This window comes from Diabrotica virgifera, chromosome 3 (assembly GCF_917563875.1).
Source record: "Diabrotica virgifera virgifera chromosome 3, PGI_DIABVI_V3a".
Classification (NCBI taxonomy): domain Eukaryota; kingdom Metazoa; phylum Arthropoda; class Insecta; order Coleoptera; family Chrysomelidae; genus Diabrotica; species Diabrotica virgifera.
Genome location: NC_065445.1, coordinates 156,769,018 through 156,787,281, shown reverse-complemented (window position 1 = coordinate 156,787,281; position 18,264 = coordinate 156,769,018). Strand labels below are relative to the sequence as shown.

The following is an 18,264-nucleotide window of genomic DNA, read 5'->3' as shown; positions in this document are numbered from 1 at the left end:
GCCCTACTCTTATTTTACATTGTGTTAATATCGTGTACTAGGTTACTGTGGTTTAGCCCTTTTTCTCCCATTATTTCTAACACGTCCTTTAATCGCACTCTATCAAAAGCTTTGGTCACATCGACTAAAGGTCGATATATGCAGGTTTATTAAATTCTATGGATTTTTCCGGATATTTAAAATGCCAGAATGAAATCACATTTTTAATTATCCCTTCAACAAAATAGTACGGGACAGTAAGGAAGTATTAAATTACAAACTATTAAAGATAATCAAAATATCCATTTCAAAAGTAGTGTAGCGTATTTTACATAAATATTCTCAACTTTACTCACCTCCGTTGATTGGGATATAACCTTCAACACGATGTTCTTTCCTGAAGCAGTTTTCACCACTACTAAATTTGAAGGGAAGGGATTATTCGAACTGGCTGTGGGAGTAGCTGTTTGCATAACCTGTTGAGGCTGTACCACTTGAAGTGTCTCTGGTCGACTAAAAAAAACGAATAGGTACTTATTTTTCGTAAATATTGGTTTTGAATATCATGTTTTACTAACGAATTTTTTAAATCTTATTCAGTTCATGACGAGATAATCAAAGTTACTATGCTTTGTTTTTAAACCAAGAGTGAACTAAAAAGCCAGATTCACACCCAAGAAAGTCACTAAAAAAATCACTAAATATTTCTTCTTTTGAAGTTATACTTCTTTAGGCGCGATGGGAGTAAATTTATATGCGCGCGAATTCATCAAAAGTCATGGTCCTGGGCGCAGCTCAAACGGTATACGTGCTCTGATTAGGTAATTACAATAACCTCTCAATAACTGTTCAATATGTCGGTTATTTTATTAATACGTCAATGGTTATGAGTAAACAAATTTGTGTATATTAGTTTTTATTGTTGTGAGGACACAGACAAAAGCAAGTTTAAAATTGTAGTGACTTTTTGAATAGTTTTTAAAAGCAACAGGTACGTAATTGTAAATGTTTCAGTATTGTCATAAAAAATTACATACCTATTTGGAAAATGTACCTAGCTAGTAGGTACCTAATGCTTTGATTACAAACAAAATGTCTACCTATATTTATCTAATATATTGTTTTTTAGTCTATGTTTTGTTTTATTTTAATATTTTAATTCCACAAAAATCAAACTAATTTGATTAAACTAAGAGAATAAACAACTGTCAAAAAAAGTTTAACTTTCACTTGGGTGTATCTTTCCACATTATTCATATGACTCGGTTGTTAAATTCTGCGTGCGAGGATTTCAAAATCTAACAACCTGATAGACGCAGGTTCGATCCCCGATGCAAGTTTTTATTTTTTTATTTTTTTTTTATACATTTTATGATTATAAATATATTTATTATATAAAAAACTAAATTTTCAATCTAATAGCACATAAAACAACATCCAAAAATGTTACTCTACATCCTACCAGATTGAAAACAATGGGAACCTTCTCTGGTAACACCTCCGAGGCTTCTACAATTTGCAAGCCATAACGGATGCTGAGACTAAGGAAGATGAGGGAATTTTACAATTTATAATTCTCGTTGGAACTTTAGCGCGCTGAGCAGATGGGACGTGAATTATAAATTGTAAAATTCCCTCATCTTCCTTAGTCTCAGCATCCGTTATGGCTTGCAAATTGTAGAAGCACGGAGGTGTTACCAGAGAAAGTTTCCATTGTTTTCAATCTGGTAGGATGTAGAGTAATATTTTTGGATGTTGTTTTATGTGCTATTAGATTGAAAACTTAGTTTTTTGTTAGCAGTTGCCGCTAGGGCATCCCTACCATTTCGTTCGTTGCAATCCATGACTGCTCGCCGGGGGTTGTCCTAGTTGGGTCAGAGAGAGCAACATATGTGCCTTCTGATAAGAGACTAATAAGTTTCGAAGCCGGTAGAGGTGCTTGCTGCACTCTCTGATTGAACTGGAATAACGATGCGGCTGTAGTTTCGTGTTGCAACGAAATTTAAAATGGGTATTAATTTTATTGATTTACATGTTTACTCTGATTGGAGTACGAAGGGAACCATTCTCGTTGGAGCTTTACCGCGCTGAGCAGATGGGACGTGAATTATAAATTGTAAAATTTCCTCATCTTCCTTAGTCTCAGCATCCGTTATGGCTTGCAAATTGTAGAAGCCTCGGAGGTGTTACCAGAGAAGGTTCCCATTGTTTTCAATCTGGAAGGATGTAGAGTACCATTTTTGGATGTTGTTTTATGTGCTATTAGATTGAAAATTTAGTTTTTTGTTAGCAGTTGCCGCTAGGGCATCCCTACCATTTCGTTCGTTGCAATCCATGACTGCACGCCGGAGGTTGTCCTAGTTGGGTCAGAGAGAGCAACATATGTGCCTCCTGATAAGAGATTAATAAGTTTCGAAACCGGTAGAGGTGCTTGCTGCACTCTCTGATTGAACTGGAATAACGATGCGGCTGTAGTTTCGTGTTGCAACTAAACTGAAAATGGTTATTAATTTTATTGATTTACATGTTTACTCTGATTGGAGTACGAAGGGAACCATTCTCGTTGGAGCTTTACCGCGCTGAGCAGATGGGACGTGAATTATAAATTGTAAAATTCCCTCATCTTCCTTAGTCTCAGCATCCGTTATGGCTTGCAAATTGTAGAAGCCTCGGAGGTGTTACTAGAGAAGGTTCCCATTGTTTTCAATCTGGTAGTTAGTGATGTGAGCCTAGAATATTTCCAAGCGAATATTCGCGAACATTGGAAAGTTTCCGAGAATATTCGCCTATAAAAAATGGAAATATTCTCCTGACCGCGAATATTCCCGGAAACATGCAATGGAAAATTCTCGAGAATATTTCCGAGAACTTTCGAGAATGTTTCCGAGAATATTTCCGATAACTTTCCATAATATTTCTGAGAACTTTTGAAAATATAAAGCATTTACATTAGGCATTCAGTGTGAAGACTGGTCAAATATAAGAAACCATTCTATTATTAACTTTAAGGGCGTTTAGACGCCGCGATACATGCGATTATTATTGTGACGATAAATTGCTACGATTTATTGATTTTTTTAAAGCTGTTTAGACGCTGCGATAAATTGTTGCCATCAATTAAGTGGCGTTTAGGCGAAGTGATAAATGCGAGCAATTTATTGTGACGATAAATTGCTACGATTTATGATTTTTATAAAGCTGTTTAGAAGCTGCGATATAGGTATGGTATGTTAAACAGTAAATGGTTAAGCTCAATTAGTTACCACTATAAACAGCCCGGATTAACCGATAATAGTATAAAAGGCCCGGTTTCAGGTAAAACTTATTTTACGCTTTATTATGGGAGTACCGTCTAGTCAGTGTTAATTGCAAAAGACCAACTCTGTCTACCTCGGTGGCTTATCGCTCCGGGTGGGTCTTAACAATGGGCCAGGTCAGATAAATTTAATAATATTTACGACCGCACTAATTGAACTCAAACCAATTACTGTTGAACAAACCATACCTATTGTCGCAATTGATTATAAACTGAAACAACTCTATCGTTACAATAAATTGATGCAATCCGATAGGTACCAACTCCAATCCCGATAAATCGCTGCAATGTACCGTTTACACACAACGATAAATTGAAGCAACTAGATTGATATCGATAAATTGCACGGATTTCTCGCTGTGTCTAAACGCTGCCTTATAAACTGAAACAACTCGATCGTTACAATAAATTGATGCAATCCGATACCAACTCCAATCCCCCAATTCCGATAAATCGCTGCAATGTACAGTTTACACTCAACGATAAATGGAAACAACTCGATTGATATGATCCCAAAGGCAAAATTATCGATAAAAAACAAATATAATTTTATTGAAGCATATTCCTGTCTTTCTCATACATTAAATTTGCTGGTGTCTGATTTGATGAACCTACATTCTCTTAAAAATGTTGAGGCATGTTGTAAAGAAATTGTTAAAAAGGTAACTAATTCCCACATATCTCTTGCCCGATTTAATACAATCTAGCTTCAAAACTACAATAAAGTTATATCATTAAAACTTCCTGTAAAAACTAGATCGGGTTCAATCCTTAATTGTTAAATAGCCTTATTGTGTTTGAAAGTGCTTTACAAATGCTTATGGTCATTGAGGGAGAAAATTTAAAATTTTCACGGAATTTTAAATAAAACTGTCTGGATGATAAAATATTTTGAATAAAGTTGCAAAAAGTAGCAGTTGTGCTAACACCAATAATAATTATTGTACAATGGATTACTTTATTGGAAGGCAATATGTTTAAAATATCCCAGGTTGTCGAGGCATTTAAGGTCATAGTAAATATTTTTACCGAGAATATTCCATTACTTCCAATCAATAAGACCGAGGAAAAGGTTATATCTAAATTAAAAAAAAATGGTAGTGAAGCTGCACTATGCTGCAAACTTACTTGATTCTTTTAACAGGACAAAGTATCACTGGTAAAGAGCATATATTAGCTAACCAGTGTATAGACAAAATATTAACCAACCATCCTAAGTTTATTGACAAAAAAGAAAACATTTTTATAGAACTAACATACAATAGACATACAACATACATAAAATACACACTAACATACAATAGACTAACAAGAAAAAATACAATATTTCCATAAGTTTCCAATATTCCCGGAAACTTTCCGGTGTTTGAATCTTTCCGGAAATTTTACATCACTAGGTAGGATGTAGAGTAACATTTTTGGATGTTGTTTTATGTGCTATTACAGGGGGTGGCCAAGCTTCTTAATAGTCCGAGCCACTTTTCACAAGTTGAAGTTTTTCGCGAGCCGCAATAAAATACTTATTCAAAAAGTATCTATGTATAGAAGGTATTTACAATTTTTTTAACAGAACTTTTACTTACTGAAAACCGAAATACAATTGATAATTCTTTAGAATTTGGTGATTAATATGTGACTTCTCAGTAATTCTTTTAGATGCTGGTTAGGTAATATTGATCGGTGTTAGGATTTCACGAATTATAAAATGCAATAAAATGGTCCACACAAGTACGTTGTTCCTAATATGGAAATAATTCGACAAGCATTCTTTTTTAGGGCACCTTCTTAGATTCTGGTACAAATTTCCAAAATTCGGTATTCGGCGTCGACTTATAGTTTTATTTTCGAGCTTGATCTTCTTGCGTCTCTATTAATTTTAATTCTCCAGATGTTGTTTGGGTCATATATTGGTAATAATAAAAAATTCACCTTATGAACTATGTTCAGTTCAAATGAATTCGGAAAAACATGAAGAGACGATTTAACATATTTTAAGTCTTCAAATCTATTTTGGAGTTCGGTCCATATTCCTTCCGGCTTTTTTATATACCTACTCGTTAAGTTTTTCTAGTATAATATGGTAAAAATTTTTTTCTAAGTCGAGTAAAATGACTTAAATGCAAAATGTGTACCTAATACAAATTACATCTGTAGCAAGAGTTATACAAAAATCGGTCTGGATTCGGTTGATTACTGACTTTTACATTGCGCCACTCTTATGTAATGTTCGTTAGCGCAGTTTTCGATGTGTCATATCATTCTTATCTTGGATAGAAATGGAATTTGTTACAAAGTCTTTCATGTTTGTTGTCAGTAAATTAAAAGACATTTTGAAACACATATTATGGAACGATAATAATTTTACTTACCTTTTTGTTTCTTCACTTCCTCTTTTTCCGGATTGCATGGTCCTCGATGCTCCTAACGTACTCTCTGGATGTTGCGAAAAGGTCCCTCTCTCCTCGATGCTCCTAACGTACTCTCTGGATGTTGCGAAAAGGTCCCTCTCATCCAAACTGCTTCCACAACAACACACAGGACTTGCTCGAATTCTCTTATTCAATGTTCTCCCTGCTCGATATCTTGTGCAAATAGATATCAATCAGCTACTCGTTCTGATTGATATCTAAATCTTAAATCATATCTAATACAAAATTGAAAAATAACTCGGGTACAATTGAGAGCCACAAGTAATCCTTCAAAGAGCCGCATGTGGCTCGCCAGCCGCAGTTTGGCCACCCCTGTGCTATTAGATTGAAAACTTGATGTCCACCATTTGGCCACCATTTGGATGTGTGAATTGTTCGTAAGGGGATTTTTCCACATTCTCTATTTCATCTGTTTGATTTCGTACGAGTGGTCGTCAAACCATTAACCTTGGATCTTTTGATCACTGAGTGTGTTTCAAGGATCTACATCTTATGTTTTTAAACATATATTTTACTTACTTTAAGTAATTAGGGAATTAAAACTTGAGACTGTCATTGTCGAACTTGCCGTAGATTTGCGCACCTTCTATGTCTAGGTCTCGAATGTTGTTTTTTGATTGGAATGTGTCTAAAGATATTCAACCTCTCATCTTTACTGATGAGCCCAGAGAGGTTGAAGAGGGCGAAACACATTTCTAAGAACTGGTGTTTGGATCTTTGATTCTATTCGAAAAAATTTTCCCAGCCCGAAATGGTGGATGTGTGAATTGTTCGTAAGGGGATTTTTCCACATTCTCTATTTCATCTGTTTGATTTCGTATGAGTGGTCGTCAAACCATTAACCTTGGATCTTTTGATCACTGAGTGTGTTTCAAGGATCTACATCTTATGTTTTTAAACATATATTTTACTTACTTTAAGTAATTAGGGAATTAAAACTTGAGACTGTCATTGTCGGACTTGCCGTAGATTTGCGCACCTTCTATGTCTAGGTCTCGAATGTTGTTTTTTGATTGGAATGTGTCTAAAGATATTCAACCTCTCATCTTTACTGATGAGCCCAGAGAGGTTGAAGAGGGCGAAACACATTTCTAAGAACTGGTGTTTGGATCTTTGATTCTATTCGAAAAATTTTCCCAGCCCGAAATGGTGGATGTGTGAATTGTTCGTAAGGGGATTTTTCCACATTCTCTATTTCATCTATATATATATATATATATATATATATATATATATATATATATATATATATATATATATATATATATATATATATATATATATCCCACCATGTTTCACTCTTCCATTCATTGACATTTTTCATATGTTAGGTCGTCCGACCAACATAGCTCCACAGTATATGGAGGAGCGAAAGAAATCTATGTAAATCGATTTAATTTATCATATTTCACCTTTCTACAACTTTTTAGAGGGACGACTTATTATGTTTTTTTTAACATTTTGTATAATTTAGTTAGAGACATGACCGAGAGCCGCGGCGGCGCCACCGCTCTACGTATATTGACTGCAGTATACGAAATGTTCGTATTTCCGATGGTAGGTCTTCCGCTGAATAATAATAGGTATTCCGCATTCGGGCAACACTGCATGTAATTAAATCTATTTTAGGAATATTCGACTGTTGGTCTCTCGCATCGTTTATCGCCTAATAATCTTGAAGTAGTTTACTTATGACCATAGTAGTTTCATAAATAAATGCGTGTATAATTTTTCAGTGTTTTTTATTTTTTATTTTTTTGTTCCTGTTTTTTTTTGGTTTTGTTATTCTTTTTTCCCATTGTTTATACTATGTTTATTTGTGTGTTCATTCTAGTTTTTCAGTGGTTTTGGTAGTAATTTTTTATACATATGTTTTATTTTTTAAATCTTACATTTTATTTAGATGTGTGATTTACAATTCTATAATATAGACTTTATAACTTTAAAATCTACGTGATGTTCTATTTCATCGTTATGCCTACGTCTACAAGTGGTAATTACTTGACTACTTACAGTACTTTTGAAATTTTGAATAATTTTGAAAATGTATACCTACCTAAGTAAGCTTGATCGTAAAGCTGAATCGTAAGATTCGTAAAATATATATAGCCCAGTCGGGATAGCATTTGACCTTGCATTACGAGCTGCCCCAAATTGTATTTTTCTAATCTTTAGAGGGGTGAATATTAGTGTAAATTTAAAATCTCGACTGAATTCCGCCGTTGCGTTAGCCGCCATCTTGATTTTAAACGAGATCCGTTTTTGCTCAATATCTTCTGCCATTTTCAACTTTTCGACAAAAATTATACCAACAAAAATTGTTGAAAATGTGATTTTCTATAATTAATTTTACATATTTTTACAATATTATATACAATAATTACAATATTTTTCGTGCGGTCGATATTTTCTGAGTTATAGCGGTCAATAAATGTGCTTTAACTGTCACTATTATTCGCAATAACTCGAAAAATATCGACCCCACGAAAAAAATTGTAATAAAAGCAAATAGAAAATCGCATTTTCAACAATTGTAGTTTTTATACTTTTTGTCGAAAAGTTGAAAATGGCGGAGATATTGAGCAAAAACGGTTCTCGTTTTAAATAAAGATGGCGGCTAACAAACGGCGGAATTCAGTCGAGATTTTAAATTTACACTACTATTGGCCCCCCTAAAGATTAGAAAAATAAAATTTGGGGCAGCTCGTAATGCAAGGTCAGACCTGTTATTCGTTTAACCCGACTGGACTAGCAGTCGAATAAATTTTTACTTTTTACGTTGTAGCAAATTCTGGTAATCCAGGTTGTGTTAATAATTTATGTACAATTAATTTTTAAAAATAAAGAGAAAAACGTACTCTATCATAGAGTAAATTGCATAAGCGGCTAGTTTATTGTTCAGTTTGTGAGTACGCTTATTAGTCCAGAGAAATAAGATTTTTCTTGTGACACATCACCTACAGGCCGAAAACAAATTTTTTGAGTAGTATGGACATCTATAATAATCACATATATGTTTCCTGCAGTCGATTTTGATGATATACATATTCGTCTATTACCAAAAAGTTAAGCATTTTAAACAAATTGGAGAGTAAGAAACTCATAAATCATAATATGAAATACTTCAATATGGCGTTGACTAAATATATCCATCCTTATTTGTTGCTTAGAAAATTGCAAAGTAAGTCATAAATTTTGAGTTTTTATAAATGTTCATAATTTAAGTATGCATAATGCAATCGGTAAAATGGTTTAAAAGGTATTTAATTTGTTTATCCCAAATTATTTTTTTTTGCCACAATATAAGTCAGAAAATGATAAAGTTACAATAATACTACGGAAACTTTATGAAAGAAGAAGATTTATACTATTTATTTTATTTAAAAAAAAATAAAAAAAATACTTTTAAATAAGCATTGCAAAATTATTTTGTAAGAACATTTCGAGTTTTTGCTTATAAACAATTTTTTCATATTTAGAAAGATTGAATTGTTTTACAAATTTAGAAAAAGAAAAAATTGTTGTTCTGAAGCTATTTTCTTGTGGCATTTTTATAATCAACTATTTCCAATGGGAAATAAGCCACAATTTTACCAAAAAAAAAATGATTTTATTAACGAAATTACAAAATAACACTAGATTAAACAAAAATGTTGTTGCTTAGCAAAAAATTCTTCTAATAATTTATTTAATCTGACTCATTTATATCGGCAATTCAGACATGTATTATACATTTTAAAGTATAAGACTTTAAAATGATAATGAAAATATTGATGAGTTGCGTTCCTGGGACGACTTTACTAAAAGATAGTTTATTCGATTACATGAAATCAACGAAAAAATTCTCCTAGGACAATTAGGGACGAAGTTGCCCCCCCCCCTTCCATTTTTAAATTCAAAGCAGCTTTGTTTATCGCATTTAAGAAACAAAATTAGCCGCATTTGAAAAAACATACTTCACAGTTTTAATGTACCAAATATAAAAAAGATTTCCTTTTAAGAAAATCGTCCACAAAGCTTCAAAATTTGGCCCTTAAAATCGGCCGGTCTTGAAATTTGGAAGAGCGATGAGAAGGGGAAAGGAGCTGTTAACTGTATCTCTGGTTTTCGTTTATGGATTTCTACGTTTCTTTTTTAATTTGTATGTACTTTTGGCGTACATTACGAATATGCATTATTTATTAAATTTGATGGTGTAACTAACAATTAATTTGTTTAAACATTTTTTTTTCAATTTTTTAAATAATATTTGATGTACCTTTTATTGTAAAACGTACATATAATTTATGATTAATATATACTAATCCTATTCAATTATGCCTAAAACTAAAATTGGTTTATAATATTGAATTGACAATAGAAAATCTCAAGACAGCTTCCATTCGTCGTGGTAGTCAGACGTGCGTAGGAAAGAAGCTTGTTTTTTAAAACCGGTGTCTATAAATTAGATTTTTAAATAAATATTTTGTGAACTTTAAAAGTAAATTAATTACACCAAATAAAAAAGCGAAATCGGAATAAAAACATTAAAAAGTTATGAGTGCAGTTAGCGGGGGCGACGCCCCCGATAAAAATGTTTTAGAAACCCAAATGGATACAGAACATGCAACATCTTCAAAGGAGGAGCTGTTAGGATTTAAAAATCTTGTTCCAGTTACACAGATAAGTACCACAAAACTTGTTAATAATAAACCCATTATCGATAATGACTTTGCTAATTATAACATTCCGTTAACTGCTAATCATTTTTATTATTATGCGATTTAAATTTTAATAATGTTCTGTTATTAAATTCTACTTGAAACAATAACTAATAAATATTTCGTCTTTCACTGACGTCATCACAAACCTATAGATTAGCAGACCTGTACGTTTTGTACCTGGTGTACTCCTGGCGGTAAAACCATGAACCGTATTGTGACATCGTCTGCGTAGAACGGAAAATAAAATATCACTTTGGTCGGAGCATTCAACCGAATAAGTACCTAGTGGCAGATAACCTATCCACGTAAAAGTGGCGAATATTTCATTCTTGTTTCAAGTCATAGTATTATTTTGAAAAGAAATTATCCAAGTTTATTACGTATGTGTTTAGTGGGCTGAAGAAACGAGGTTGGAGGTTCGCAGCAGTGATTTGTGGTTTATCTGGTAAATAATTTTTTTTACACGCTACTATAACGCCATATTTGTTTTTTGTCTTATTTGACGTCTTCAAAAAAATTTTACTATTAAATCTTGCAGTGAGCTTATTAATTCAGGCTGGTATCTTTTAACTATTTCATTGTCTGTAATATCCACTCAGAGGGAAAGTATTTTGTCATAAATCTTATAAAATTATCTCTCTTAATTTGTGGGGTTATGTTACATCACATATTACCCAATTCCAATTTTATATATTATAATCATGAAGTTCTGAAACATAGTAAATTCCGTACATCATATCCACCGATTCTGTCCCGATATTTGGTATTTTCATAAATTTTTACACTACTTTGGCATTTTTCCATATCATTTAATAACTATACTATTTTTTATGAAAAGCTATTTCCAAAATAAATATATTCAGCATTTAAATTTTAGACTTACTTGTCTACATATTATCGAGTCAAGGCCATTTTATATGCCAATCTTATGACAAGGTCACCAAACAGTCTAGTGGAAGATTTTTTTTTCCTTTCTAATGAGATAGCTTTTTCTGATTCTTCTTTATTCTAAATAAAAACTTCCTGATTTTTGTTTTTCTTTCTCTGACTTTTCCCTACATTATTACAAGGAAGTAAAACCAGGATTCTATTTTTTTTAGCCACTGGGGAAAATCTTTTAACTACTCCTACCACCTGAGAAGGACCGCTTTTCGACCAAGTCACCTAGGGGACAAGTACTAGAGGAACATGTAATTTTTGTTCTTCATTATCCTGCATTTTGGAGAATTGCCGTGTCACGGTTGACTGCGTAGCACCATTCTGTGCTTAAGACTGTACTGAGAAGTAGTAAGGAAAACTTGTGGGGACAATATCAGGTCAATTGGGTTTGTTTCGGGAACTTTTTATATTTAACAGTGCAATAGTTATCTACCTATACCAGTACACTTATACACTTATTTTTTTTATAATATCCAGAACATTTAAGTAATTAACATACACATAATTCAATAGCACTCCCACACCTGTATGTCTCTTTGTAAAAGAGGATAATTTGGGCCCAAATAACCTTTTCCCATACAGTAGTTCCTTACATTTATTTTTTTTATTAATATTATTAGACTTGTTTCCCATATTTTTCATATAACTATATATATATATATATATATATATATATATATATATATATATATATATATATATATATATATATATATATATATATATTTTAATATTATTAGCTTGTTTCTTGTAATTTAAATTCACAATTTGTTTGCTTAACTTAAATTCATTTGTTATTAAATTAAATTCAATCCCTAATCCCTATCCCTTCAGGATAGCTATTAGTTTTACTTGGTCATTATTAAAAACCACGAGTCAGAAAAAGGATCTTTATCATCCAGGACTGCGTTGGTTCAGTTAGGTGTTGCCTATGCAACTCATTGAGTTATATATATTTGTATGGTTTATCCTAGGTAGGTATTTTCAACGAAAACATTTCGTTTATAAATTTGCAAAAGTCTGTGTGTTATTGCGTCGCCGCTCCTGCAATACTTAGAGCAGGTGTATCGATGGATTCTTATGTAGTTTTGCCTTCTGAATCCAAATCTGAAAACGCCATTTCGATATATCTAACCGTCTTCGAGATAATCGAGCTCAAAGTCTAAAATGTGACGTCACAATCCGGTTATCTCCTACAGACGCACTAAACGTCAGCTTAAATGGTTGATTAGAAAGTAGGCTACTTTTTTTAAAATCTCGATTTGCCAAGCATAGGTTATTTACATTTGAGTTTGACACTTCGTGAATGTCAAACTAAATTTTAAATTAAGTATTAATAAAACATCAATGACATTTGATAGTGAATTTAATTATTATATAAAATAAATAAGATGTTCAAAAATACAATTTGAGTATAAATATTTTAAAAGCAATAATTTATTAACAGTTTTAAAAAGGTTTATACCAGTATAAATACGGCCTCCCCTTTATGATAAATGGACTGTTCCATTTGCTATAAAATATTATGTATTATACCAAATACTATGGACGTCCATAGTATTTGATTATACCTAGTCGTTCCCTAAACTCGACACAACTGGCTAGTGATTGTAGAAGGTAATTTTTTGTTTTTTGAGAATTTTGCCGAAATTGGCAAAATTACTAATTATTTAGTAATAATTAACTATTTAGAAATAATTTTTTTGCCGAATTGGCAAAATTATTGACTAAAATCACTAGCCAGTATTGTGTCTGTGTACATCCTTCTAATGGAAAAAAATATTTGAATATTTTTCTCAAATTATGGATACCAAGAACATTTTCATTTATAACTCTTTTATTTTTAATTTGACAAATAAAAGTTATTCTTCATAAAAAGCTCTTCTTGTTCTAAGATTTATGATGCAACCGTGTCCCAAAAGTAGGGGAACGGTCGAATATTTCGCGAACTAAACATCGGATGGAAAAACTGAAAAATACGTGTTCAATCATTTTCAAAAATCTATCCAATGACACCAAACACCAACTCCCACTACACCCCCTGGAGGTGGGGTTAAAATCTTAAATGGAAACCCCTAGTTTTTCTTGCAGATTTGCATTCGTTACGTAAAAGTAAGCAACTTTTATGCAAGACATTTTTTCGAACTGTGGATAGATGGCGCTATAATTGGGAAAAACGATTTATCCTGATACCATAGGTAAATTATAGAAAAGGTCTAATATCTCGAGAAATACACTTCCAAATAAGAAACCAAAAAACAGGTTTTTAATATTTGGAGGTAATATTTAACCTACCCCCTGGAGGTGGGGTGGGGGTAACTTTAAAATCTTAAATAGCAACCCCCACTTTTTATTGCAGATTCGAATTCGTCATGAAAAATTAAGCAACATTTATTCGAAACATTTTTTAAAAATGCTGATAGATGGCGCTAATAAATCGTATTTTTCCAATTAAAGCGCCATCTATCAACAATTCTAAAAAATGTTTCGAATAAAAGTTGCTTAGTTTTTCATGACAAATCCGAATCTGTAATAAAAAGTGGGGGTTGCTATTTAATATTTTAAAGTTACCCCCCACCCCACCTCCAGGGGGATGGGTTGGAGGGTTATGTTTAGTGTTAATCGATAGGTTTTCGAAAAGTATTAAAAAAATTTGTTTTGTTTCTCATTTGGAAGTGTATTTCTCGATATATTAGACCGTTTCTATAATTTACTCATGGTATCAGAATAAATCGTTTTTCCCAATTATAGCGCCATCTATCCACAGTTAGAAAAAATGTCTTAAATAAAAGTTGCTTACTTTTACGCAACGAATCCAAATCTGCAAGAAAATCTAGGGGTTTCTATTTGAGATTTTAAAGTTACCCCCCACCCCACCTCCAGGGGGTGTAGTGGAGGTTGGTGTTTGGAGTCATTGGATAGATTTTTGAAAATGATTGAACACGTATTTTTCAGTTTTTCGATCCGATGTTCAGTTCGCGAAATATTCGACCGTTCCACTACTTTTGGGACACCTTGTATAAAATTTTATTAATTTTATACGAGGTATATAAAAAATATGAATTTCGATCAAGAGTAAACTACCTTTATAGTTCATAACATTTAAATTAGAATGATATAATTGCACATTAAAACATAATTATTAATAATTCTAAACTACTTTTCATAATAGAAATAAATATACAGTTTTCGTTATGACAATGCTCGCATTTTCAGCTTGTTAGTATTGATTTCTTGTAGTATTTAACGTTGCTGTACGTATTACAATCGTACGATTATTTGGTGAAGGTTGTTGTTTAACCTTAGTGTAAGTTGGGGGTACGCTCCATATAAGAGCTACCCCAGTACTAATGTAATTATAGTTGTATACTCATATTCAGATAGGTAGTTAAGTCAAATTGTCATTTTAGAGTTACATAGGTTGTATTTTTTCTAACTCAGAGGTTGTCAATAATCTAGGTAGTTATATTTTAATAAATATTTATTTGTTTTGTATATCAATTATTTTTTTTCTCATTTTTGAATTTAATAATTTAATATATTGAATAATTTACAGCAGTGTAAGATACCTGGGAGTTCGGTCCATCCCAACTTCTGGCGCCCAAAATTCAGTCTATTTTATTTATCTCCTATATTTTTCTATTTTTATTATATTATTACATTTACTCTATCTATTTTATAAGCATCTCTTTTTATATTCATATTTTTTTTCTAGTCATCATCCCTCTTTAGTTTGAGCTACTGTTCTTCGACAGGCGTGCAAACGAGCCGTACCCATCCTTGAGTGTCAAGTTGTTCTTTTGCATCTCTTGCTAGCCAATTCTATTTAGTTTGCCTCTGTCTCCCCATACTTCTATTATCAGTTCCTCACCCACTTACTCATTTCACCTTAGCATTCTAGTTCTACAAATACTACTGCAAAGTAGTTTTTTGTTACATCGGCAGCCCAACATGGTGCCAATCTTTTATAGGTTCTAAGACAGTAGTTCTTTTAGTTCATTTTTTTTCTTTTATTTATATTATTCCCTTCTGATATCTTTTTATACATTCTGTTCTGATTTATTTTGTCTTTATAGTCCAGAAAGCCACTGCGCATCCGCTAGGAAAAATATTCTAATTCGGATTTTTTGCACAATCTTACTCAAAAAGGACTCCTTTTATGAAATTTGCATGTTGCCAGGACCAAAAGGTGGTAAAAAATTTTTTAAACGTTTTTTTTTTTTGTTTTTTTCCTAAAATTATTTTTTTTTACATGGAAAAAAGTTTTTTTAGGTTTTTTGGATCATTCCAAACAGAAAAGGTCTTTAGTGACTTTTCTCTAAAAATGATAGTTTTTGACATATAAGCGATTAAAAATTGTAAAATTGCGCAATTGGCCATTTTTAACCCTCAAAAACTATGTGAAAAACTGAAAATTTTAATGTTGCCAAGGTAGGTAGATATTCTTTAAACATCGATTGATGAAATTCCGAAGAGTTTTTTGCAATACAATATTCAAAACTCTTTTGTTTTTTAATTGCTAATCAAGCGTGCGCGACACTATTTTCCACCGACAGTATGGTGCAAATGAAAGGAATAAAGTCGTTATTTCGTAAACCGGCGACTTTGAAGAAAAATCCCGAAATAGGTCGATTTTTATTTTTAAGTTATGATATTGTGGCATATATGGTATACTAGTGACGTCATCCGTCTGGGCGTGATGACGTAATCGATGATTTTTTTAAATGAGAATAGGGGTAGTGTGCTAGCTCATTTGAAAGGTTCTTCAATTCTCTATTCAGTAATATAAACATTTACATAATTATTTATACAGGGTGTCCAAAATTTTTTTATTAAATTAAATTATTTGACAAAAAAAGAAGTAGAAGGACACCCTGTATAAATAATTATGTAAATGTTTACATTACTGAATAGAGAATTGAAGAACCTTTCATATGAGCTACCACACGACCCCTATTCTCATTTAAAAAAATCATCGATTACGTCATCACGCCCAGACGGATGACGTCACTAGTATACCATATATGCCACAATACCATAACTTAAAAATAAAAATCGACCTATTTCGGGATTTTTCTTCAAAGTCGCCGGTTTACGAAATAACGAATTTATTCCTTTCATTTACAATATTCAAAACAAAGGAGTTTTGAATATTGTATTGCAAAAAACTCTTCGGAATTTCATCAATCGATGTTTAAAGAATATCTACCTACCTTGGCAACATTAAAATTTTCAGTTTTTCACATAGTTTTTGAGGGTTAAAAATGGCCAATTGCGCAATTTTACAATTTTTAATCGCTTATATGTCAAAAACTATCATTTTTAGAGAAGTCACTAAAGACCTTTTCTGTTTGGAATGATCCAAAAAACCTAAAAAACTTTTTTCCATGTAAAAAAAAATAATTTTAGGAAAAAAACAAAAAAAAACGTTTAAAAAATTTTTGACCACCTTTTGGTCCTGGCAACATGCAAATTTGTTAAAAAGAGTCCTTTTTGAGTAAGATTGTGCAAAAAATCCGAATTAGAATATTTTTCCTAGCGGATGCGCAGTGGCTTTCTGGACTATTAACTATTTACTAATACTAAACAGGTACACTGTCAGTGCTGTATCTATTAATTAGTTGAGATTTTGAAACCTCGTTTAGTTTTGTCATACAGCTTACATTCTGGGTTGAATTTGAAACGAAGTATAAGTAAATAACATATATTAGATTATATTATTTTACTCTTTCAGCCAGTGTTGTATTTGTACGTACAGTAATTGTTAATACTTACATATTTTTTTTTAGTAGAAGTATAATAACTAATTTTTTTTCCAATATTTAGGTACTATATTTACTTGATTATACCTTATTTACTTTATTTATGATACATATATTTTGCTGGCCATTTTTGATTTTGTTGGTGTGTTGCTAATATTTTCTCCGAACTTATATATTTTGCGTACAAACTTAAGTATATTTCGTATTTCTGACCTTTGGATTGCTTGTCAATAATTTTTGTTTCATCATGTGTGCTTTTAAAGTTGAACATCTTCTGGTGGACGAATTGGACTATGAGTTAAAAATTAGGGACATAGTACCAGAGGAGTCGGCAACAGTCGATAGAAAACGCAATCTTTTGCGGGGTGCTTTGAAGCAAGAAGCAGGCAATAGGAGTTTCACTCAACTTCCAGTTGTACATATCCCTTTTGAGGACCAACGGAAAGGAATATCCGAAACGTTGGATAGCTTGTCTAAGAAAATAGAGAAGTTTAGGGGAACTGTACAAGACACTGAATATGCTCGATTAATATCTCGTCTAACTCATATTTCTGGCCGTGTACACTTGTTACAGTGTACTACGGAAGAGCAGGAACCTTTTAAAAAGTCTGTTTCTCTTAAAATCCTTACATTGGAGGGTGAGCTTGATTCTAAGGTTAACCCCATAGCCACATCTACTCCTAATGCTCCAGTAAGTGTCGTTCCTAGTTTCACATATTCCAAACCCGTTCAAGTACACAAATGGGGCGTTTCATTTTCAGGTGAAAAACAGCACACGGATGTGATTTCATTTTTAGAAAAGGTTGAGTGTCTTCGTGTATCTAGAGGGGTCTCCGAGGAAAATTTGTTTGCGGCTTCAGCCGAATTGTTTACCGGTCCTGCTTTCACCTGGTTCATGAATAATAGGGGTAATTTGTCTTGCTGGTCTGATCTCGTTCGCAAGTTGAGGTCAGATTTTCTTCCTTACTCATACCAGGATGATCTCTTGGATGAAATCAAAAACCGTAAGCAGAAACCAGGAGAGTCTGTCACTATGTTCATTAATACTATATTAGGCATGTGTAGCCGTTTAGATACTCCTTTATCTGATTTGTCCAAAATAAAAATCATCTTAAAATGTTTATTGCCTTTTTACC

At 32.4% G+C, this 18,264-nt stretch overlaps 1 protein-coding gene across 1 annotated transcript in view; it reads right to left on the bottom strand.

Moving 5' to 3' along the window:
* LOC126882167 (myelin transcription factor 1-like) overlaps positions 1-18,264 on the bottom strand; it is a 301,373-nt gene that overhangs the window by 64,315 nt on the left and 218,794 nt on the right. The window contains exon 5 of the mRNA XM_050646990.1: positions 336-492. Coding sequence (XP_050502947.1) covers positions 336-492 — 157 coding nt within the window. The remainder of the gene's footprint in view (positions 1-335; positions 493-18,264) is intronic.